Source organism: Anolis sagrei, chromosome X, assembly GCF_037176765.1.
Source record: "Anolis sagrei isolate rAnoSag1 chromosome X, rAnoSag1.mat, whole genome shotgun sequence".
Lineage (NCBI taxonomy): Eukaryota > Metazoa > Chordata > Lepidosauria > Squamata > Dactyloidae > Anolis > Anolis sagrei.
In genome coordinates, this window is record NC_090034.1 from 107,668,421 (window position 1) to 107,693,167 (window position 24,747).

Consider the following 24,747-nt stretch of genomic DNA (forward strand, 5'->3'; position numbering starts at 1 on the left):
TCCACCAATGATGGAATTGAACCAATCTTGGCACACAGAATTCCCATGACCAACAAAAAATACTAGAAGGGTTTGGTGGACATTGATGTTGAGTTTGGGAATTATAGTTCACCTACATCCAGAGAGCACTGTGGACTCAAACAATGATGAATCTGGACCAAACTTGGCACAAATCATCAGCATGCCCAAATGTGAACACTGGTGGAGTTTGGGGAAAATAGACCTTGACATTTGAGAGTTGTAGTTGCTAGGATTTATAATTCACCTACAATCAAAGAGCATTCTGAACTCTACCAATAGACTTTGACATTTGGAGATGTAGTTGCTGGGATTTGTAGTTTACCTACAATCAAAGAGCATTCTGAACTCTACGAACGATGGAATGGAACCAAACTTGGCACACAGAACTCTCACAACCAACAGAAAATACTGGAAGGGTTTGGTGGACATTGATGTTGAGTTTGGGAGTTGTAGTTCACCTACATCCAGAGGGCACTGTGGACTCAAACAATGATGGATCTGTATCCAAACTTGGCGTAAATACTTAATATGTCCAAATGTGAACACTGGTGAAGATTGAGGAAAGTAGACCTCGCCATTTGGGAGTTGTAGTTGCTGGGATTTATAGTTCACCTACAATCAAAGATTATTCTGAACTCCACCAACGATGGAATGGAACCAATCTTGGCACACAGAACTTGCACAACCAACAGAAAATACTGGAGGGGTTTGGTGGGAATTTACCTTGAGTTTGGGATTTATAGTTCACCTACAATCAAAGATTATTCTGAACTCCACCAACAATGGAATGGAACCAATCTTGGCACACAGAACTTGCACAACCAACAGAAAATACTGGAGGGGTTTGGTGGGAATTTACCTTGAGTTTGGGATTTATAGTTCACCTACAATCAAAGATTATTCTGAACTCCACCAACAATGGAATGGAACCAAACTTGGCACACAGAACTCCCATGACTAACAGAAAATACTGGAGGGGTTTGGTGGACATTGACCTTGAGTTTGGGAGTTGTCGTTTACCTACATCCAATGAGTACTGTGGACTCAAACAATGATGGATCTGGACCAAACTTGGTGTGAATACTCAGTATGTCCAAATGTGTACACTGGTGGAGTTTGGGGAAAATAAGCCTTGGCATTTGGGAGTTGTAGTTGTTGGGATTTATAGTTCACCTACAATCAAAGATTATTCTGAACTCCACCAACAATGGAATGGAACCAAACTTGGCACACAGAACTCCCATGACTAACAGAAAATACTGGAATCGTTTGATGGACATTGACCTTGAGTTTGGGAGTTGTCGTTTACCTACATCCAATGAGTACTGTGGACTCAAACAATGATGGATCTGGACCAAACTTGGTGTGAATACTCAGTATGTCCAAATGTGTACACTGGTGGAGTTTGGGGAAAATAAGCCTTGGCATTTGGGAGTTGTAGTTGTTGGGATTTATAGTTCACCTACAATCAAAGAGCATTCTGAACTCCACCAACGATGGAATGGAACCAAACCCGGCACACAGAACTCCCACAACCAACAGAAAATACTGGAAGGGTTTGTCCCTCCTCCTCTGCCTCTCAGATCTTGCTGCTGAAGACTGCAGTGAAGCGGTGCAGGTGCGCATGTGCGAGATCTGAGAGGCAGAGAAGGAGGTACAGTAACAGGAAAATTATCATATTGAAATCATATCTGATGCTTGTAAAAATTTTATTTGGTGTGTGTTGGAAGAGTCTTATACGGCGAGTATATCCCAAACTCTATATTTTAACTGGAAAAGTTGGGGGTCATCTTATACGCCCAGCCGTCTTATATGCGGTAAATCTTTTAACACAAACTGGGAGTTTGGTTAATCTCTGCCTTAATATTGGCAGAGCCCTGGCATCGTGACACCTACAATCATTCTGAGCCCCATCGACAATAGAATTGGGCCAAACTTTCCATACAGAACCCCCATGCCTTAAAGGGACTTACTGACGTGATCCTATCCCCAGCCTCTCACGCTCTCCCTTGCCTGCACATGTGCACCATGCTGCCCTATGCTGAGCACACCTGCTCTCCCCTCCCTGCTTGGAGTCTCACATGCACTCCTCCCCTTGGCTGAGAGGCCGACCAATCACAGCGTAGAAGGGCTTTTGGTGGGAGGATTTGCCCTCTGTTTCCAAAAAGGAAGAGGAGGACAGGCGGAGAGATCTTCAGCCTTCTCCGTCAAAGGGGTTCCCAAGACCATCAGAAATATATGTTTTCTGATGGTCTATGGCGACCCCTCTGAAACCCCCTTGCACCCCCCCCCAGGGGTCCTGACCCCCAAGTTGAGAAATGCTGCTAATTGTAATAATTAGCCATTATTGTTCCAACTGTGTGTTGTTGCTCTGGGTACCCTCTGGGCACTACAACTGAAGGGAGATGTTGACTCTAAGCTGGAATGTGTCCAGAGGAGGATGACTAAAATGATCAAGGGTCTGGAGAACAAGCCCTATGAGGAGCGGCTTAAGGAGCTGGGCATGTTTAGCCTACAGAAGAGAAGGCTGAGAGGAGATATGATGAGGGCCAGGTCTAAATATGTGAGCAGAAGTCATAGGGAGGAGGAGGGAGCAAGCTTGTTTTCTGCTGCCCTGGAAACTATTTATTTATTTACAGCATTTATATTCCGCCCTTCTCACCTCGCAGGGGACTCAGGGCGGATTACAGTGTACACATATATGGCAAACATTCAATGCCAATTTTTGACATACAAACATATACATACACAGAGGCTATTTTAACTTTTTCTGGCCACCAGGGGAGCTGTCGCTTCCATCGTCCATCTGCGACACTGATGAAGTACTTCCGCATTCCCCACATGCTTTTTGCTTCCACATTCCCCGCATTCTTTTTTATGGCCTCATAAATTAGTTAGTTTAGCCTCCCCACACTTTAAGGTGGTACCTAATTTTCCTACTTGACAGATGCAACTGTCTTTCGGGTTGCAAAGGTCGACAACAGGCTACACAATTGGTTGGAAACCCACTCCAACACGGGCTGGCTTCGAACTCATGACCTTTTGGTCAGAGTGATCTTAATGCAGCTGACACCACAATCCTGGAAGCAATGGAGCAATGGCTTCAAACTACAAGAAAGGAGATTCCATCTGAACATGAGGAAGAACTTCCTGACTGTGAGATCTGTTCAGCAGTGGAACTCTCTGCCCTGGAGTGTGGTAGAGGCTCCTTCTTTAGAAGATTTAAACAGAGGTTGGATGGCCATCTGTTGGGGGTGCTTTGAATGGATTTTCCTGTTTCTTGGCAGAATGGGGTTGGACTGGATGGCCCACGAGGTCTCTTCCAACTCTTCTAGGATTCTATGAGATGGCCATAAGTTGGAGATACCTTGAGATGTTTTAGATGGCCATAAGTTGGAGATACCTTGAGATGTTTTAGATGACCATAAGTTGGAGATACCTTGAAATGTTTTAGATGACCATAAGTTGGAGATACCTTGTAATGTATTAGATGACCATAAGTTGGAGATACCTTGAAATGTTTTAGATGAGCATAAGCTGGAGATACCTTGAAATGTTTTAGATGAGCATAAGCTGGAGATACCTTGAGATGTTTTAGATGACCATAAGTTGGAGATACCTTGAGATGTTTTAGATGACCATAAGTTGGAGATACCTTGAGATGTTTTAGATGGCCATAAGTTGGAGATACCTTGAGATGTTTTAGATGGCCATAAGCTGGAGATACCTTGAGATGTTTTAGATGACCGTAAGATGGAGATACCTTGAGATGTTTTAGATTGCCATAAGCTGGAGATACCTTGAGATGTTTTAGATGACCATAAGCTGGAGATACCTTGAGATGTTTTAGATTACCATAAGCTGAAGATACCTTGAGATGTTTTAGATGACCATAAGCTGGAGATACCTTGAGATGTTTTAGATGGCCATAAGCTGAAGATACCTTGAGATGTTTTAGATGACCGTAAGATGGAGATACCTTGAGATGTTTTAGATTACCATAAGCTGAAGATACCTTGAGATGTTTTAGATGACCGTAAGATGGAGATACCTTGAGATGTTTTAGATGGCCATAAGCTGAAGATACCTTGAGATGTTTTAGATGACCATAAGTTGGAGATACCTTGAGATGTTTTAGATGGCCATAAGTTGGAGATACCTTGAGATGTTTTAGATGGCCATAAGCTGGAGATACCTTGACATGTTTTAGATGACCGTAAGATGGAGATACCTTGAGATGTTTTAGATTGCCATAAGCTGGAGATACCTTGACATGTTTTAGATTACCATAAGCTGAAGATACCTTGAGATGTTTTAGATGGCCATAAGCTGAAGATACCTTGAGATGTTTTAGATGACCATAAGTTGGAGATACCTTGAGATGTTTTAGATGGCCATAAGTTGGAGATACCTTGAGATGTTTTAGATGGCCATAAGCTGGAGATACCTTGACATGTTTTAGATGACCGTAAGATGGAGATACCTTGAGATGTTTTAGATTGCCATAAGCTGGAGATACCTTGACATGTTTTAGATTACCATAAGCTGAAGATACCTTGAGATGTTTTAGATGACCATAAGCTGGAGATACCTTGAGATGTTTTAGATGGCCATAAGTTGGAGATACCTTGAGATGTTTTAGATGGCCATAAGCTGGAGATACCTTGAGATGTTTTAGATGACCGTAAGATGGAGATACCTTGAGATGTTTTAGATGACCATAAGCTGGAGATACCTTGAGATGTTTTAGATGGCCATAAGTTGGAGATACCTTGAGATGTTTTAGATGGCCATAAGCTGGAGATACCTTGAGATGTTTTAGATGACCGTAAGATGGAGATACCTTGAGATGTTTTAGATGGCCAAAAGTTGGAGATACCTTGAGATGTTTTAGATGGCCATAAGCTGGAGATACCTTGAGATGTTTTAGATGACTATAAGCTGGAGATACCTTGAGATGTTTTAGATGGCCACTGGAGTGTGGTGTGATGCCCTGGAGTGTGGTGGAGGCTCCTTCTTTGGAAGCTTTTAAACAGAGGTTGGATGGCCATCTGTCGGGGGTGCTTTGAATGGATTTTCCTGCTTCTTGGCAGAATGGGGTTGGACTGGATGATAGCCCATGAGTTCTCTTCCAACTTTAGGATTCTATGATTCTATGTTGTTGTTGTTGTTGTTGTTGTTGTTGTTGTTGCGGTAGCCACTTTAACACCAATGTTTCCATCCTCGTCCAAACGCATGCCCTTGTTGTCCCAACCAGGGTGCATGCCCAAAAAGGCCTCTTTCGGATCCCCTTTGTTCGTCCCTAGTGGGAATTTTCTCATTTGCTTAAACAAAAAGGGGACCCCTCTCCCACCCTCCCTTTTCCATCCCTGACGAACCACCACCTCGGACAGTTATTATCTCCCTTTGGCCCCACTTAAGGCCAATGGTGAATTTAAATATATGGGGAGGGAGGCGGGCGAGAGGGAGGAATAATGCCTCTCTTTGGCACGGGGTTTGCAGGGGTCTCTGCCGTATGAAAGGCCCCACGGCGAGGCGAGGCAGCAGCTGTTTGAGATTCCAGGCTGGCGCTGGGGGCTTTGTTCCCGGATAAGCCCCTCCGAATGGGGCTATGGGGGAGAGGGCTCGCTTTCATCTCCAAGATGGGCGGAAAAGGGGGGTCTCTGGCAAGGCCAAGCGCCCACAGACCGCTCAGCGCCAGGGAACCAGCTGGGATGCCCAAGGAAGAGGGAGAGGGGCTGGTTCACACAGAGGAAAGGGGGGCTTTTGCAGAATGTCTCAGGAGACGAGGGAAACATTGGCCGCTCTAGTTTCAAGCACCTACCGGAAAGGCCAAAAGCTCCTCCTCAGGATGCCCAAAATTAGAGACTGAAATGCATTGCTTTTGAAACAAAAGAGATCATGCCAAGAAGGTGCCCAAAGTTAGGTGTAAAATTGTAATTCTTTAGGAGAATGGTCACGTTAAGAAGGTGCCCAAAGTTAGAAGCAGAAGTATGATTCTTTAAAACAGCGTTTCTCAACCCCCTGGAGGGGTTGCAAGGGGGTGTCAGAGGGGTCACCAAAGACCACCAGAAAACACAGTATTTTCTGTTGGTCATGGGGGTTCTGTGTGGGAAGTTTGGCCCAATTCTGTCGTTGGTAGGGTTCAGAATGCTCTTTGATTGTAGGTGAACTATAAATCCCAGCAACTACAACTCCCAAATGTCAAAGTCTATTTTCCCCAAACTCGACCAGTGCTGACATTTGGGCTTATTGAGTATTTGTGTCAAGTTTGGTCCAGATCCATCATTGTTTGAGTCCACAGTTCTCTCTTGATGTAGGTGAACTACAACTCCCAAAACTTAAGGTCAATGCCCGCCAAACCCTTCCAGTATTTTCTGTTGCTCATGGGAGTCCTATGTGCCAAGTTTGGTTCAATTCCATTGTTGGTGGAGTTCAGAATGCTCTTTGATTGTAGGTGAACTATAAATCCCAGATGACAAAATCAATCCCCCCCCCCCAATCCCCCACCAGTATTCAAATTTGGGCATATCAGGTATTTGTGCCAAATTTGATCCAGTAAATGAAAATACATCCTGCATATCGGATATTTACATTACGATTCATAACAGTAGCGAAATTACAGTTATAAAGAAGCAATGAAAATAATGGTTGGGGGTCACCACAACATAAGGAACTGTATTAAGGGGTCACGGCATTAGGAAAGTTGAGAACCACTGGTCTAGAGGCATTCTCTCCTGATGTTTCACCTGCATCTATGGCAAGCATCCTCAGAGGTCGTGAGGTCTGTTGGAACTAGGAAAAAGGGTAATTCTTTATGTAGATCGCCATTCTAAGAAGATGGATGCAAAAGAGCAATTCTTTAAAGAGAAGACCATGCCCAGAAGATGCCCAAAGTTAGATGCACAAGTGTCATTCTTAAGGGAAACAGCCTTGCCAAGAAGGTGCCCAAAGTTAGGTTCAAAAGTGTGTAATTCTTTAAGAAATAGGTAATACCTAGAAGGTACCCAAAGGTAGATGCAAAATTGTAATTAGGGAATGGCCACGCCAAGAAGGTGCTCAAAGGTAGATGCAAAAGTCTCGTTAGAGAATGGCCATGCCAAGAAGGTGCTCAAAGGTAAATGCAAAAGTGTAATGCTTTAGAGAAAAAGCCAGGCCAAGAAGGTGCCCAAAGGTAGGTGCAAAACTGTAATTAGAGAATGGCCATGCCAAGAAGGTGCTCAAAGGTAAATGCAAAAGCGTAATGCTTTAGAGAAAAGGCCACGCCAAGAAGGTGCCCAAAGGTAGATGCAAAAGTGTAATTAGGGAAACAGCCATGCCAAGAAGGTGCCCAAAGTTAAGTGCAAAAGTGTAAGTCTTTAGAAAAAAGGCCACACCAAGAAGTTGCCCAAAGGTAGATGCAAAAGTGTAATTAGGGAAACAGCCATGCCAAGAAGGTGCCCAAAGTTAAGTGCAAAAGTGTAATGCTTTAGAGAAAAGGCCATGCCAAGAAGGTGCCCAAAGGTAGATGCAAAAGTGTAGTTAGAGAAATGGCCATGCCAAGAAGGGGCCCAAAGGTAGATGCAAAAGTGTAATTAGGGAAACAGCGACGTCAAGAAGGTGCCCAAAGGTAGATGCAAAAGTGTAAGTCTTTAGGGAAACGGCCACGCCAAGAAGGTGCCCAATGTTAGGTGCAAAAGTGTAATGCTTTAGGGAAACGGCCACGCCAAGAAGGTGCCCAATGTTAGGTGCAAAAGTGTAATGCTTTAGAAAAAAGGCCACGCCAAGAAGGTGCCCAAAGGTAGATGCAAAAGTGTAAGTCTTTAGGGAAATGGCCACGCCAAGAAGGTGCCCAAAGTTAGGTGCAAAAGTGTAATGCTTTAGAGAAAAGGCCACGCCAAGAAGGTGCCCAAAGTTAGGTGCAAAAGTGTAATTAGGGAAACAGCCATGCCAAGAAGGGTGCCCAAAGTTAAGTGCAAAAGTGTAATGCTTTAGAGAAAAGGCCATGCCAAGAAGGTGCCCAAAGTTAGGTGCAAAAGTGTAATTAGGGAAATAGCCATGCCAAAAAGATGCCCAAAGTTAGATGCAATCATGCAATTTTGCAGAAATTAAACTTTACAGAAAAGAAGGTCATGGGATCATAAATCACGGAGCTTCCCAGTCTAACCCCCTTCCTGCCATGGGGAAAAATGCAATTTTCTTGAAGACAGCTGTGCCAAGAAAATGCCCAAAGTTATATGCAAAAATGTAATTCTGTAGGAAAGAGATCTTGCTGAGAAATGATAGAAGCCTAGAGTTGGAAGAGACCACAAGAGGCCACCCAGGCTACCTCTAACTATGCCCAAAGTTAGGTGCAAAAATGCAGTCCTTTGGGAAATAGATTGAGTCACGAAGGTGCCCTAAGTAAGAGGTAAACATGCAATTTTCTGGGAATTTTCTGCACTCGGAAGGTGCCCAAAGTTGGGCACAAAGATGCAATTATTTGGAGAAGAGATAAGAAAGTCATAGAATCATAAGAGAGCATAAAGGCCATCCAGTCCAACCTGTTACCATGCTCCAAGTTAGAGGCAAAATTGCAATTCTCTGGAAAACAGGCCATGCCAAGAAGGTGCCCAAAGTTAGAGTCAAAAATGTCATTGTCAAGAAAACAAGCCGAGCCAAGAAAAGTGCCCAAAGTTAGGTGCAAGGATGCAGTTCATTGGAAAGAAGCCGAGCCAAGAAAAGTGCCCAAAGTTAGGTGCAAGGATGCAGTTCATTGGAAAGAAGCCGAGCCAAGAAAAGTGCCCAAAGTTAGGTGCAAGGATGCAGTTCATTGGAAAGAAGCAGAGCCAAGAAGGTGCCCATAGTTAGAGGCGAAATTGCAATTTTCTGGAAAAGAGTCAATGCCAAGAAGGTCATTGAATCAGATACTCATAGAATCCTAAAGTTGGAAGAACCATACACAAGGTGCCTAAAGTTAGAAGCAAAAATACCATTCTGTGGGAAAGAAGCAATTCCAAGAAAGTGCCCAAAGTAAAATTCAAAATTGCAATTTTCTAAAAAAGTAGAAGGTGCCCAAAGTTAGAACCAAAAAAGGCAATTCTCTGGAAAAGGAGCCGTGCGGAGAAGGTGCCCCAAATGAGAGGCAAACGTGGAGTTCTTTTGGGAAAGATGCCATGCCAAGAAGGGACGCATTCGGACTGCAAATGAGGCCGGCAGAAAGCCTGGTAGCCACAAAGTCCAAAAGGATATTACATGGCTTAGGAAATTGCCTCGGTGTTGGATTGGATTGCAATTCACAGAAAGCTGTATCCTGCAAGACTATATTCCAGGCCAAAAAGGAACCTCCTAAAGTCTAATTTTCAGTTTTTTCCAAAGTTAACATAGTTTCTTATCTTTTGTGTTGTGCAAACACGAAGACAGTAACATCAACACATACCCTTAAACACTGCTTTCTCCTCTTTGGGTGAAATACAATGTGGCAGAGTACATTGAGTGTTGGATTGAGACCTTGGAGGAGCAGGGTTCGAATCCTATCAAATTCAGACAAAAGCAATGGCCAACTTGGTTGGGTTTTGTTGTTGTTGTTGTGTCAGGAGCGACTTGAGAAACTGCAAGTTGCTTCTCATAGAATCATAGAATCAAAGAGTTGGAAGAGACCTCCTGGGCCATCCAGTCCAACCCCATTCTGCCAAGAAGCAGGAATATTGCATTCAAATCACCCCTGACAGATGGACATCCAGCCTCTGTTTCAAAGCTTCCAAAGAAGGAGCCTCCACCACACTCCAGGGCAGAGAGTTCCACTGCTGAACGGCTCTCACAGTCAGGAAGTTCTTCCTAATGTTCAGATGGAATCTCCTCTCTTGTAGTTTGAAGCCATTGTTCCATTGCGTCCAGGGAAGCAGAAAACAAGCTTGCTCCCTCCTCTTCCCTGTGGCTTCCTCTCACATATTTATACATGGCTATCATATCTCCTCCAGCCTTCTCTTCTTCAGGCTAAACATGCCCAGCTCCTTAAGCTGCTCCTCATAGGGCTTGTTCTCTAGACCCTTGATCATTTTAGTCGCCCTCCTCTAGACACATTCCAGCTTGTCAATATCTCTCTTGAATTCTGGTGTGAGAGAATTGGCCGTCTGCAAGGACGTTGCCCAGGGGACGCCCGGATGATTTGATGTTTTTATCATCCTTGTGGGAGGCTTCTCTCATGTCCCCGCATGAGGAGCTGGAGCTGATAGAGGGAGCTCATCCGCCTCTCCCTGGATTCGAATCTGCGACCTGTCGGTCTTCAGTCCTGCCGCACACTGCGCCACCGGGGGTTCCAACTTGGTTGGTAAAAAAGCCAGACATGAAAATCCTAGGAGAGGCAATGGTTTGAGTGTCGGTTTATGTATGTATATTGGTAAACCAGGGCTTTGAGCATGCAGATTCAGACCTAAGCATCCCATGACTGCATGGAGTACCATTACTTTCCCACAGAAATGGTACCTATTGTTCTACTCATATTTGCATGTTTTCAAATTACTAGGTTGGCAGAAGCTGGGTCTAACAGTGGGAGCTCACGCTGCTCTCCAGATTCGAACCTCCATGCAGTCATGCCTATGGCCACATGACCTTGGAGGTGTCTCCGGACAACATCGGCTCTTTGGCTTAGAAATGGAGATGAGCACCAACCCTGCGAGTCGGACACGACTGGATTTAATGTCAGGGGAAAACCTTTACCTTTACCTATTATATAAAATGCAGTTTGGAATTGCACTATATGGTCAGTGCAGAACCCTATCATGCCTATGATTTGCACTGAACAGCATGGCATGGGTCTGCTCCCCTGGCCATATAATGCAGATCCAGACAGAAACTCTCATCTCCTTGCAGAATTCGAAGCATTTCGACCCTGCTGAGTTGTGCCGTTTCAAGGGATATCTCACCCTTCCAAATTCCCAGCCCCGTCTCCTCTTTCCTGGCTAAAAATATCAGCGGTCGGCCGCTCCTATCGCCCATTTCTTGCTGGGAGCTCAGCGCCTGGGCAGCTTAGTTGAAAAGGAAAGTGCAGGGACTCCTTATCATCCACTTATGAGCAAAAAATCCACTTCATGGCTGCATTTGAATGCCTCAGGACCCAACGACACAGCCCGTATAATGTCATTGGGAAGAGCATTATACGGTCACTGAAGAGTCATCTAGTCCAACCCTTCATCTAAAGCTAAAGCCCTTCTGAGAGATCCAATGCCTGTTTAATGATCTTGGATGACACATTTTGGAAGTTCTCTCACCACCAAGACCTTCCTCTAGATCAGTGTTTCTCAACCTGCGGGTCAGGACGCCTGAGGGGGTCGCGAGGGGGTGTCAGAAGGGTCGCCAAAGACCATAAGAAAACACAGTATTTTCTGATGGTCATGGGAATTCCATGTGGGAAGTTTGAGCCAATTCTATCATTGGTGGAATTCAGAATGTTCTTTGATTGTAATGAACTATAAATCCCAGCAACTACAACTCCCAAATGTCAAGATCTATTTTCCCCAGACTCCACCAGTGATCACATTTGGGCATATTGAGTTTTCATGCCAAGTTTGGTCCAGATCCACCATTTTTTGAGTCCACAGTGCTCTCTGGATATAGGTGAACTACAACTCCCAAACTCAAGGTCAATGTCCATCAAACCCTTCCAGTGTTTTCCATTGGTCATGGGAGCCAAGATTGGTTCAAATCCATCGCTGGTGGAGTTCAGAATGCTCTTTGATTATAAGTGAACTATAAATCCCAGCAACTACAACTCCCAAATGTCAAGATCTATTTTCCCCAGACTCCACCAGTGTTGACATTTGGGCATATTGAGTATTCATGCCAAGTTTGGTCCAGATCCACCGTTGCATGAGTCCACAGTGCTCTCTGGAGATAGGTGAACTACAACTCCCAAACTCAAGGTCAATGTCCATCAAACCCTTCCAGTGTTTTCCATTGGTCATGGGAGCCAAGATTGGTTCAAATCCATCGCTGGTGGAGTTCAGAATGCTCTTTGATCATAAGTGAACTATAAATCCCAGCAACTACAACTCCCAAATTACAAAATCAACCCTCCCCCAACCCTACTAGCATTCACATTTGGGTGTATTGGGTATTTGTGCCCAGTTTGGTCCAGTGAATGAAAATGCATCCTGCATATCAGATATTTACATGACGATTCATAACAGTAGTAAAATGACTGTTATGAAGTAGCAACGAAAACAACGTTATGGTTGGGGGTCACCACAACATGAGGGACTGTATTCAGGGGTCACGGCATTAGGAAGTGGAGAACCACTGCTCTAGATGTTTTGGTAGCATCCCGTTTCCTCTTCTTCTTTGGGGGGAAAATATAACCCAGGCTCTCCTTCTTTTCTCCTCCAGAATGCCGGTCCGAAGTCCGAGTGTCCGTCCCGGTGGTCATTGAAGCCCTTTTGGGCCAAGACGTGTCCATGTTGTGCAGCCACACAGGGAGCGACGGGGACGGCTCAGTCTTGGTGGAGTGGTTCATTGTGAGTATTCGGCCAAAGTCACTTCACAGATTACTATTCAGCAAAGTTTCTAACAAATGTGTTTATTATAAAAACCAATGCTTTTAACGTCTCTGCTCCAGACGGACAGAACCGGGACGCAGCAGCGCATAGCGTACGACGAGCGTGGGAAGCAAGGGGTGGACGTCGGGACAGAGTACAAGGACCGGGTCTCCATGGACGCCGAGCACAGCCTGGTCATCCGGGCAGCTGAGGTGGGCGACGAGAGGGAGTTCCTCTGCCAGGTGACCACCTCTTCAGGGACTGACGTGGGAGTGACGCAGCTCAAGGTCTTCGGTGAGACCCCTTCTCTATACTATCCAAAGCTAACACATATATATGTATATATGGCTGGAGTTACGCTTATAAAATGTCCCTGTTCCAACTTGCATACAAGTTCAACTTAAGAACAAACATACAGAACCCTATCTTGTTCGTAACTTGAGGACTGCCTGTATTCTTACTGCAACTCCCAGCATTCCTGGCTACTGGCTGTATACTGTTGTCTGGGTTTGATAAATAATGTTATAAGTAGTTAAGAGAACAAATGAATGTTACTTATAGAGGTTACGCTGTTATAGTGGTTAAGATACTGTGCATATAGTAAGGACAGAAAATTACATTTAAAGAGGGGGAATTGTCAGTGTGTGATTTATGTATGATGTATGTTTAAATGCAATTTTATGTGATAGGATTGTGATTGTAATAGACTGTAATAGAATTGTATTGCCAGGATGTATGTTTACACAAAAGAGCTGTGAGAATGTGACCCTGAGTTCTTGCTGTGTGAAGAATTAGGGAGTGTCAGAGATAACTCCTTTCCAGTTGCAGTTTGTCTTTAGTGTCTATCTCTTTCGGTTTGGGTTCTTTGCGTCTGCTCGCTGATGGTGTGTGTTGGATTTATGAACTGCTCAAGTAAAGCTGAAACCTGCTTTTTATTGGTGACTCCAGAGTCCATTATTCAGTGTTTCCGAGATTCTTCTGCTAGCTCTAACAGGAGATGCAGCCCAACAGTATTTGCACCCTTGCAATAACCATTTCCATCATTTTTTTTGTCTGAATCTCATTCTTCCCAACGGCCATGTATTTTTTCCAGCCGGCAACAGGTAACTTGCCTACCTGTAAAAAAGCTACTTTCCCTCCCGCCTGGAGCAAAACACCTGGAGAAGAGTCATCCAGGAACAAAGGCTCGAGTGTCTCCATTGCATTGCATAATGTCTGCAATTTGCTCCATTTTGCTAGAAAACCCACACTGTTTTGGAAACCCTTTTGCAATTTATTCTGCACACAATTTGTACAGAGCGGGTTTTGCAGCGAAAACGGCATTTTCCAAGCAGGAAGCGACACTTTTTGCACCGAAAGAAATGGCTGGAGTTTTGCATTCACTCCATTTTGCATAATGTCTGCAATTTGCTCCATTTTCCTAGAAAACCCACACTGTTTTGGAGGCCCTTTTCCAATTTATTCTGCACACAATTTGCACAGAGCAGGTTTTGCAGCAAAAATGGAAGCAACACTTTCTGTACCGAAAGAAACGGCTGGAGTTTTGCATTGACTCTGCACTGCATCTGCAATTTGCTCCATTTTTGTAGAAAACCCACACCGTTTTGGAAGCCTGTTTGCAATTTATTCTGCACACAATTTGCACAATTTGCTCCACATTGCATAATGTCTGCAATTTGCTCCATTTTGCCAGAAAACCCACACTGTTTTGGAAGCCTGTTTGCAATTTATTCTGCATACAATTTGCACAGAGCAGGTTTTGCAGCAAAAACGGCATTTTCCAAGCAGGAAGCAACACTTTCTGCACCGAAAGAAACGGCTGGAGTTTTGCATTTGCTCCTTAGCGAATATACAAGAAAATATTATCAGGAAGAAGAGGGGATGGATCTCATAAACAGAACTGAGAAAATACTGAGCATGTGACTTTTTATCTATTTTCTACATATATATATCAGTCTCAAGGCTGGGAAGCAGGTAGGACGGTGATAAACAGAACAGAAACAATGGAGAAAATGCAAAATCCGCCTCTCTCCAAACACAAAGCCCTTATCAGCAAGCCAAACTTCCCAAAGACCAATATTGGTTCTGCGTAAAGGGAGATTCCTGAAGCAATACGGAGATGGGTTTGTCTCTTTATCTGTGAGCGGAAATTTCCTTTTTTTTTGCCTTGGAGACAAACACAGCTGAGATCCTGTTTGCATTCCCAGTCGTTTGGCACAGTTTGCAAATGCAAAAAAAGTGGAGACAAAGTATGGAACGAACATTTGTTATTTTTCACCCCCAGGTTGAAAAATATGATCCCCAACATTGGGATCGTGTCCATTAAGAAGAATGAATGTATATGTCTTTATGTTGCCAATTGACATATGGGGACTCCATGATGCCCCAGACCCTCAACGTTGCTTCCCTTTTGCTTCCCTCTCAACATCTCTGACGAAATGTCCATCTTTTCTGCAGATTCGCCTGAACCTCCGGAGCTCCAGAAGAACACAGCGACCCTTTCCGTGACTGAAGAATTTGCTTCAGAGGTGAAGACCTTAACCTTCCGTTTTCTTCATTATTATCCCCACATTTTCTTTGAGAAAGATAAAGCAGGGTATAAATCTATCTATCTATCTATCTATCTATCTATCTATCTATCTATCTATCCAACCATTCATCCATCCATCCAACCATCCAGTCCACCATCATCTATCCATCTATCCAACCACCCACCCACCCATCCATCCATCTATCCATCCATCCATCCATCCATCCATCCATCCATCCATCCATCCATCCAACCATCCATCCAATCATCCATCCATCCATCCTTCCAACCATCCATCCATCCACCCATCTATCCATCCATCCATCCATCCATCCATCTATCCAACCATCCATCCACCCGTCCATCTATCCATCCATCCATCTATCCATGCATCCACTTATTCATCCATCCATCCAACCATCCATCCATCCATCCAACCATCCACCCACCCATCCATCCATCAATCCATCCATCTATCCAACCATCCATCCATCCATCCATCCATCCATCTAACCATCCATTCATCCATCCATCTAACCATCCATCCATCCAACCATCCATCCATCCATCCATCCATCCATCCATCCTTCCAACCATCCATCCACCCATCTATCCATTCATCCATCCATCTATCCAACCATCCATCCACCCGTCCATCTATCCATCCATCCATCTATCCATGCATCCACTTATCCATCCATCCAACCATCCACCCACCCATCCACCCATCCACTCACCCATCCATCCATCTATCCAACCATCCATCCATCCATCTAACCATCCATTCATCCATCCATCCATCTAACCATCCATCCATCCAACCATCCATCCAACTATCCATCCATCTATCAATCCATCCATCCAACCAACCATCCATCTATAATATCAGGCTTCTAGTCCTCATGTTTCAGCTGGTAACTCCTGAGAGGATGGTTCATATTGACCCAGGAATGAGTCTTTGTCATTCCTTACCATTCTGTCCAAGGAGTATGGATATAACCATTTTGCATCAAAAGATAGGTGTATTTGCATAATTAGCATACATTAATAAGGACTGCAGAATAATGGAGAAGGTAGTGGCACAAAAGGTGTAAAATTGCTGCTGGGTGCCTTTAAGCCATTTTGAGTCTTTGAGAGAAAGATAAATCAGGGTATAAATCTATCATCTATCTATCTATCTATCTATCTATCTATCTATCTATCTATCTATCTATCTATCTATCTATCCATCCATCCATCCATCCATCCATCTAACCATCTATCCATCCATCCATCCATCTACCCATCCATCCATCTACCCATCCATCTAACCATCTATCCATCCATCCATTTAACCATATATCCATCCATCCATCCATCCATCTATCTATCCATCCATCCAACCATCCATCCATCTAACCATCTATCTATCCATCCAACCATCAATCCATCTAACCATCTATCCAACTATCCATCCATCTATCCAACCATCCATCTATCCAACCATCTATCCATCCATCCAACCATCCATCCATCTAACCATCTATCCATCTAACCATCTATCTATCCATCCATCCATCCATCCATTTATCCATCCATCCATCCAACCATCCATCCACCCATCTATCCATCCATCCATCCATCCATCCATCCATCTATCCAACCATCCATCCACCCATCCATCCATCCATCTATCCAAGCATCCATTTATCCATCCATCCAACCATCCATTCAACTATCTATCCAACCATCCATCCATCCATCCACCTATCCATCCAACCATCCATCCATCCATCCATCTAACCATCCAACCATCCATTCATCCATCTATTCATCCATCCATCCATCCATCCATCCATCCATCCATCCATCCATCTAACCATCCATCCATCCATCCATCCATCCATCCAATCATCCATCCATCCATCCATCCATCCATCCATCTATCCATCCATCCATCCATCTATCCATCTAACCATCTAACCATCCATCCATCCACATAATAAAAGTGAAAATATGTATGTATGTGTGTGTGTGTGTGTGCTTGGAGTGTCCACTTACACATACAAGCTCCCACCTCCACAAACAGCTATAGCTCCCACTACTCAGGAGGCACCAAAGGCCCTTCCTTCAATGACATTGCAGGCTATAGTGAGTGCCATGAACATGTCCAAGAGCCCTGCCATTATCCTCCACAAGCACCACATTGCCCACCACCCAAGTGAAGGCTTTCAAACTTGGACCATTTCATCCTAGATTTAATGTGTTTCCTCCACCACAGACATCCCAGTGTTTCTGACTCTCCATTGGTGTGGAATTCGCATGACCCAGCCCATTGCCTCTCCCATACTCCTTTCCTATTCTATTCTATGGCACATAGCAAAACAGAAGAACTGAACTGCAATGGAACATACTAAAGAGGTTTGGGGAGAATTCACCATGATTTACAGGAGTTGTAGGTCCTGGGATGTATAGTTCACCTGCAATCTAAGAGCACTCTGAACTCCTCCTTCCCAGATTGCTACTTGCACCAGCAAAAATGCCCACCCGGTGCCAACCATCAGCTGGTATAAGGATGGACGCCTCCTGAATCCCTCCACAGAACACAACAAAGGTAAGATGCCTTGTAGAATCATAGAATCATAGAATCCTAGATTTGGAAGAGACCTCATGGGCCATCATCCAGTCCAACCCCATTCTGCCAAGAAGCAGGAATATTGCATTCAAAGCACCCCTGACAGATGGCCATCCAGCCTCTGCTTAAAAGCTTCCAAAGAAGGAGCCTCCACCACACTCCGGGGCAGAGAGTTCCACTGCTGAAGGGCTCTCACAGCCAGGAAGTTCTTCCTAATGTTCAGATGGAATCTCCTCTCTTGTAGTTTGAAGCCATTGCTCCATTGCGTCCTAGTCTCCAAAGAAGCAGAAAACAAGCTTGCTCCCTCCTCCTCCCTGTGGCTTCCTCTCACATATTTATGCATGGCTATCATATCTCCTCTCAGCCTTCTCTTCTTCAGGCTAAAGATGCCCAGCTCCTTAAGCCGCTCCTCATAGGGCTTGTTCTCCAGACCCTTGATCATTTAGTCACCCTCCCTACGACATATTCCCTTCTCATATTTATACATGGCTCTCATCATATCTCCTCTCAGCCTTCTCTTCTTCAGGCTAAACATGCCCAGCTCCTTAAGCCGCTCCTCATAGGGCTTGTTCTCCAGACCCTTGATCATTTAGTCACCCTCCCTACGACATATTCCCTTCTCATATTTATACATGGCTCTCATCATATCTCCTCTCAGCCTTCTCTTCTTCAGGCTAAACATGCCCAGCTCCTTAAGCCGCTCCTCATAGGGCTTGTTCTCCAGACCCTTGATCATTTGAGTCGCCCTCCTCTGGACACATTCCAGCTTGTCAATATCTCTCTTCAGTTGTGGTGCCCAGAATTGGACACAATATTCCAGGTGTGGTCTAACCAAAGCAGAATAGAGCATGGGGAGTATGACTTCCCTGGATCTAGACACTATGCTCCTATTGATGCAGGCCAAAATCCCATTGGCTTTTTTTGCCACCACATCACATTCCTGGCTCATGTTTAACTAGTTTCCCACGAGGACTCCAAGATCTTTTTCACTGCTCTTGAGCCAAGCATTTTCCCCCATTGTGTATCTTTGCATTTTGTTTTTTTCTGCCTAAGTGGAGTATCTGCATTTGTCACTGTTGAACTTCATTGTGTTAGTTTTGACCAATCATCTCACTAATCTGTCAAGATCGTTTTGAATCCTGCTCCTGTCCTCTGGAGTCTTGGCTCTCCCTCCCAATTTGGTGTTTGCAAACTTGATGATCCTGCCTTCCAACCCTTCATCAAAGTCATTAATGAAGATGTTGAACAGGACCGGGCCCAGGATATACAAAAATATACGACGAGAATATATGTCTGTCTATTGTAATGGAGCCTTGGTTTGGTTCCAGGATGTTCAAGTCCCAGGACAGGCAATGTCATCTCTTGTATCAATGCCATTGATAGGTTTGCACGTCTTTGGAATACTTTCAAGCTCTGCATGATTGAATCTTTGGATGCAGGATTCATGGATACGGAGAGCTAGTTGCATCATAGAATCCTAGAATCCAAGAGTTGGAAGAGACCTCCTGGGTCATCCAGTCCAACCCCATTCTGCCAAGAAGCAGGAAAGTTGCATTTAAATCACCCCTGACAGACGGCCATCCAGCCTCTGTTTCAAAGCTTCCAAAGAAGGAGCTTCCACCACACTCCGTTCAGCAGAGAGTTCCACTGCTGAACGGCTCTCACAGTCGGGAAGTTTTTCCTCATGTTCAGATGGAATCTCCTCTCTTGTAGTTTGAAGCCATTGCTCCATTGCGTCCTGGTCTCCAAGTTTGCTCCCTCGTCCCTGTGGCTTCCTCTCACCTATTTATACATGTCCCTCATAATGTCTCCTCTCATCCTTCTCTTCTTCAGGCTAAACATGCCCAGCTCCTTAAGCCGCTCCTCATAGGGCTTGTTCTCCAGACCCTTGATCATTTGAGTCGCCTTCCTCTGGACACATTCCAGCTTGTCAAGATCTCTCTTGAATTGTGGTGCCCAGAATTGGACACAGTATTCCAGGTGTGGTCTAACCAAAGCAGAATAGAGCATGGGGAGCAGGACTTCCGTTGTTGTTGTTGTTGTTGTTGTTGTTGTTGTTGTTGCATTTGAACCCTGCCTCTCCCTTCGTCCCCAGTGTTGTATGTGGTTTCGCGGACGGTGAAGGAAACCTCGGGCCTCTTCTCCGTCTCCAGCACTCTGTACATGCACCTGAAGAAGGAGGACAAGGAGTCCGCTTTCCGGTGCAAAGTCAACTATTCCATGCCGCAAGGGAAGAGCGGCAGCACCGAGACGGAGCCCTTCCAAGTCACGTTGCACTGTAAGATCCTTACATTCAGCCACCTTTCCACACTACACATTTGGAGCACTTTCATTCCACTTTAGCTGCCTGGAATTGACGGTTTAGGGAGGGTTCCCCTTCTGTTTTCTTTTCCTTTCCCTCCCACTTTTCCACTTAACTTCTCTCATCTTTTTGCTTCCCTTTTGTTGTTTGTTTTCTTTCCCTTTCTCCCCTCTTTCCTCTTCTCCTTTTCCTCTTTCTTTTCCTTCTTCTCATTTTGTTTCAACCTTTTCTTTCCCTCCTGCTTCTTGTTCTCTTCTCCTTTTTCTTCAACTTCTCCTACTCTTTTCTTTCTCTCCTTCTTCTTTCTCTCCTCCTCCTTCACCCACTCCTTCTTTTCTTTCAACTTCTCCTTGATTTCTTCTTTCTCCTTTTTTCAATTTTTCTTCCTCTCCTTCTTCCTCTCCTCCTCCCTCACCCATTCCTTCTTTTCTTTCAACTTCTACTTCTTGATCCCTTCTTCTCCTTTTCTTCAACTTCTTCTCCTCCTTTTCTTCTTTTCTTCCTCTCTTCTTTCTCTTTCCCTTCCTTCTTCTCATTCTCCTCTTACCTTTCTTTTCCTCTTCTCTCCCTCATCTTTCAACTTCTCTTTCTTTCTTTCTCTCTTCTCCTTTTTCTTCAGTTTCTTCTCCTCTTTTTCTTCCTTTCTTTTCCCTTTCTCTCCTCTTCCTCTTTCCTTCTTGCCTTCTTTTCTTTCAACTTCTCCTTCTTTCTCTCCTCCTTTTTGATCCCTTCTTTCTCCTTTTTTCAACTTCTCCTTCTTATCTTATTTTCTTCCTCTCCACTATCTCCTTCCCTTTCTTCTTCTCCTTTTCCTTCAACTTCTTTTCTTTTCTTCCTCTCCTTCCCCTTTCTCTCCTCCTTCTTGATCCCTTCTCCTTTTTTTTCAACGTCTCTTCCTTCATATCTTCTTCCTCTCTACTTTCTCCTTCCCTTCCTTCTTCTCCTTTTCCTTCAACTTCTCCTTCTCTCCTTTTTCTTCCTCTCCTTCCCCTTTCTCCACTCTTTCTCCTTCCCTTCCTTCCTTCCTTCCTTCCTTCCTTCCTTCCTTCCTTCCTTCTTTTCTTTCAACTTCTCCTTTCTCTCCCTTCCTTGTTCCCTTCCTTCTCCTTTTCGTCAACTTCCCTTTTTGTCTTCTTTTCTTCCTCCCTTCCTCCTCCTCCTTTCCTTCCTCTTCTTCCTTTTAGTTCTTCTTTCCTTCCTTCTTTACTTTCAACTTCTCCTTCTTTCTCTCCTTCTTGATCCCTTCCTTCTCCTTTCCTTCAACTTCTCCTCCTTCTTTCTCTCCTCCTCCTTTTAGTTCTTCTTTCCTTCCTTCTTTTTTCAACCTCTCCTTCTTTCTCTCCTCCTTCTTGATCCCTTCCTTCTCCTTTCCTTCAACTTCCCCTCCTTCTCTTTCATCTTCCTCCTTTCAGTTTTTCTTTCCTTCTTTTCTTTCAACTTCTCCTTCTTTCCCTCTTCCTTCTTGATCCCTTCCTTCTCCTTTCCTTCAACTTCTCCTCCTTCTCCTTTCTCTCCTCTTCTCTTTCTCTCATCTTATTTCTTCTGTTCCCTTCATTTCTTTCAACTTCTCCTCTCTCCCCTCTTTCTTGTTCCCTTCCTTCTTCTCCTTTTTCTTCAACTTCTCCTCTTTTCCTTTGCTTCTTTTGTTCCTTTCCATCTTTTCCTTCACTTCTTTCTTCCTTTCCTTCAACTGCTCCTTCACCTTTCTCTCCTCCTTCTCTTCCCCCTCCTCTTCCTTTTCCTTCCTCTCCTCCTTCTCTTCCCCCTTCTCTTCCTTTTCCTTCCTCTCCTCCTTCTCTTCCCCCTTCTCTTCCTTTTCCCTTCCTTCCTCCTTGGCTAGAAAATGGGTGGTTTGGGCATCTTGAGGGCCACAGAAACAGACTTGGAGGGATCTCTTGACGATGCTCTTTTCCTTTCAATCCCAGACTACACCGAGAACGTCCAGTTCTCTTTGGCTTCTCCGGAGCTGATCAAGGAAGGCGACGACGTGGAGTTCCACTGCCAGGCTGATGGCTCTCCACCGCCCGAGTATTTCTTCTTCAGAGTGCAGGTACTGCAGGTGTCCTTGGCCTACCTGGACCCACCTGAGCTTGGAATTCCTTTGGGGAGGGGGGGGGTCCTCTCTTGGTCTCATCTGTCTCCAAGGACACTTGGAGAAGATGCAAGAGATGGAGTCCTTTGTGGAAGATCCACCAAAGATGTGACATCTTCAAAGCACAGGTACCACAGGTGTCTTTTGCCTACCTGGGCCCACCTGAGCTTGGAAATCCTTGGGGGAGGGTCCTCTCTTGGTCGAATCTGTCTCCAAGGACACTTGGAGAAGATACAAGAGTTGGAGTCCTTTGAGGCAGATCCACCAAAGAGGTGACATCCTCAAAGTACAGGTACTACAGGTGTCCTTTGCCTACCTGGACCCACCTGAGCTTGGAAATCCTTGGGGGAGGGTCCTCTCTTGGTCTCATCTGTCTCCAAGGACACTTGGAGAAGATGCAAGAGATGGAGTCCTTTGTGGCAGATCCACCAAAGACGTGACATCCTCAAAGTACAGGTACTACAGGTGTCCTTTGCCTACCTGGGCCCACCTGAGCTTGGAAATCCTTGAGGGAGGGTCCTCTCTTGGTCTCATCTGTCTCCAAGGACACTTGGAGAAGATGCAAGAAACAGAGTCCTTTGTGGCAGATCCATCAAAGATGTGACATCTTCTTCTACAGCCTGGAAGCGACGACCGAGAAGACTTTGCTTGGTCTCCTCACCAAACATGTCTGCCATGAGTGTGGGTTGGTGGGCTTTTGCCAAAGCCATTGCAACTCATAACTAGACAGTCGGGGGCGGGGAATGGTCGGTATCTAGGAATTTTTTGGAACTAGGGAAATGGGTCTATATATCTGTGGAATGACCAGGGTGGGACAAAGGACTCTTGTCTGCTGGAGAGGTGATTAGATGTCCTTGTTTGTTTCCTCTCTGTTGTAATTTTAGAGTTTTTTAATACTGGTAGCCAGATGCAGGCAAAACGTCAGGAGAGAATGCCTCTAGAACATGGCCATATAGCCCGAAAAAACCTACAACAACCCAGTGATTCCGGCCATGAAAGCCTTCAACAATACAGATTTCCTTTTGTTTTGTAGTCTGGCTCTTATGTGTTGGGTTCAGGTTTGGCAGCAGATGTTTGAGTGTTGATCGGGCTCCTTTCGCTCTTTCTTCTTTGGTTCTCTGTCCATCTTCACCCGTTGGATCCAGACGTCCGAAAAGGGAGAAGTCCAGCGCGACATGGGCTCCAACCCGGACGGTGTCCTCCGCCTCCGCCGCGTCACCAAAGCCGACAGCGGGACGTACCGGTGCCAAGTGCTGGACTTCGACAGCCCGCCCGAAGTGGACCTGGAGAAGGAGGCCGACATCTTCGTCCACTGTGAGTGGCCCAGCAGGGCGTTCCAATGGGGGGAGAAACCCATAGACGTTCAGGAGCCACATCCTCAATTTAACCCCACTTTCTTTCTTATGCCGTTACGTTACGCTGTTACGGAAGGAAGGAAGGAAGGAAGGAAGGAAAGAGGGAAGGAGGGAGGGAGGGAGGGAGGGAAGGAAGGAAGGGAGGAAGGAAGGAAGGAGGTAGGGAGGGATAGAAGGAAGGAAAGAGGGAAGGAAGGAAGGAGGGAGGGAGGGAGGGAGGGAAGGCAGGAAGGAAGGGAAGGAGGGAGGGAGGGAAGGAGGGAGAGAGAGAAGGAAGGAGGAAAGGAAGGAGGGAGGGAAGGAAGGGAGGAAGGAAGGAAGGAAGGAAGGAAGGAGGGAGGGAGGGAAGGAGGGAGAGAGGGAAGGAAGGAGGAAAGGAAGGAGGGAGGGAGGGAGGGAGGGAAGGGAGGAAGGAAGGAAGGAAGGAAGGAAGGAGGGAGGGAGGGAAGGAGGGAGAGAGGGAAGGAAGGAGGAAAGGAAGGAGGGAGGGAGGGAGGAGGAAAGGAAGGAGGAAAGGAAGGAAGGAGGGAGGGAGGAAAGGAAGGAAGGAAGGGAAGGAGGGAGGGAGGGAAGGAGGGAGAGAGGGAAGGAAGGAGGAAAGGAGGGAGGGAAGGAAGGAGGGAAGGAAGGAAGGAAGGGAGTAAGGAACGAAGGAAGGAGGGAGGGAGGGAAGGAGGGAGAGAGGGAAGGAAGGAGGAAAGGAAGGAGGGAGGGAAGGAAGGAAGGGAGGAAGGAAGGAAGGAAGGAAGGAGGGAGGGAGGGAGGGAAGGAGGGAGAGAGGGAAGGAAGGAGGAAAGGAAGGAGGGAGGGAGGGAGGAGGAAAGGAAGGAGGAAAGGAAGGAGGGAGGGAGGAAAGGAAGGAAGGAAGGGAAGGAGGGAGGGAGGGAGGGAAGGAGGGAGAGAGGGAAGGAAGGAGGAAAGGAGGGAGGGAAGGAGGGAGGGAAGGAAGGGAAGGAGGGAGGGAGGAAAGGAAGGGAAGGAGGGAGGGAGGGAAGGAGGGAGGAAAGGAAGGAGGGAGGGAAGGAAGGAAGGGAGTAAGGAATGAAGGAAGGAGGGAGGGAGGGAGGGAAGGAGGGAGAGAGGGAAGGAAGGAGGAAAGGAAGGAGAGAAGGAAGAAGGGAGGGAGGGAAAGAAGGAAGGAAGGAGAGAAGGAAGGAAGGAAGGAGAGAAGGAAGGAGGGAAGGAAGGAAGGAAGGAAGGAAGGAAGGGGAGAAGGAAGGAAGGAAAGAGGGAGGGAGTGAGGGAAGGAGAGAAAAAAAGGAGAGAAAGAGAGAGGGAAGGTTGGTCACAGCAACACATGACGGGTACACCTAGTAGACATGTATATTTTACCTTTAACATA

At 45.5% G+C, this 24,747-nt stretch overlaps 1 protein-coding gene across 1 annotated transcript in view; it reads left to right on the plus strand.

The window, feature by feature from the left end:
• The window catches only part of LOC132780464 (basal cell adhesion molecule), a 101,316-nt gene that overhangs the window by 60,209 nt on the left and 16,360 nt on the right, over nucleotides 1–24,747 (plus strand). Inside the window, exons 2-8 of the mRNA XM_067461157.1 lie at nucleotides 12,364–12,491; nucleotides 12,593–12,806; nucleotides 14,970–15,040; nucleotides 17,539–17,635; nucleotides 19,752–19,934; nucleotides 21,884–22,008; nucleotides 23,196–23,364. Coding sequence (XP_067317258.1) covers nucleotides 12,364–12,491; nucleotides 12,593–12,806; nucleotides 14,970–15,040; nucleotides 17,539–17,635; nucleotides 19,752–19,934; nucleotides 21,884–22,008; nucleotides 23,196–23,364 — 987 coding nt within the window. The remainder of the gene's footprint in view (nucleotides 1–12,363; nucleotides 12,492–12,592; nucleotides 12,807–14,969; nucleotides 15,041–17,538; nucleotides 17,636–19,751; nucleotides 19,935–21,883; nucleotides 22,009–23,195; nucleotides 23,365–24,747) is intronic.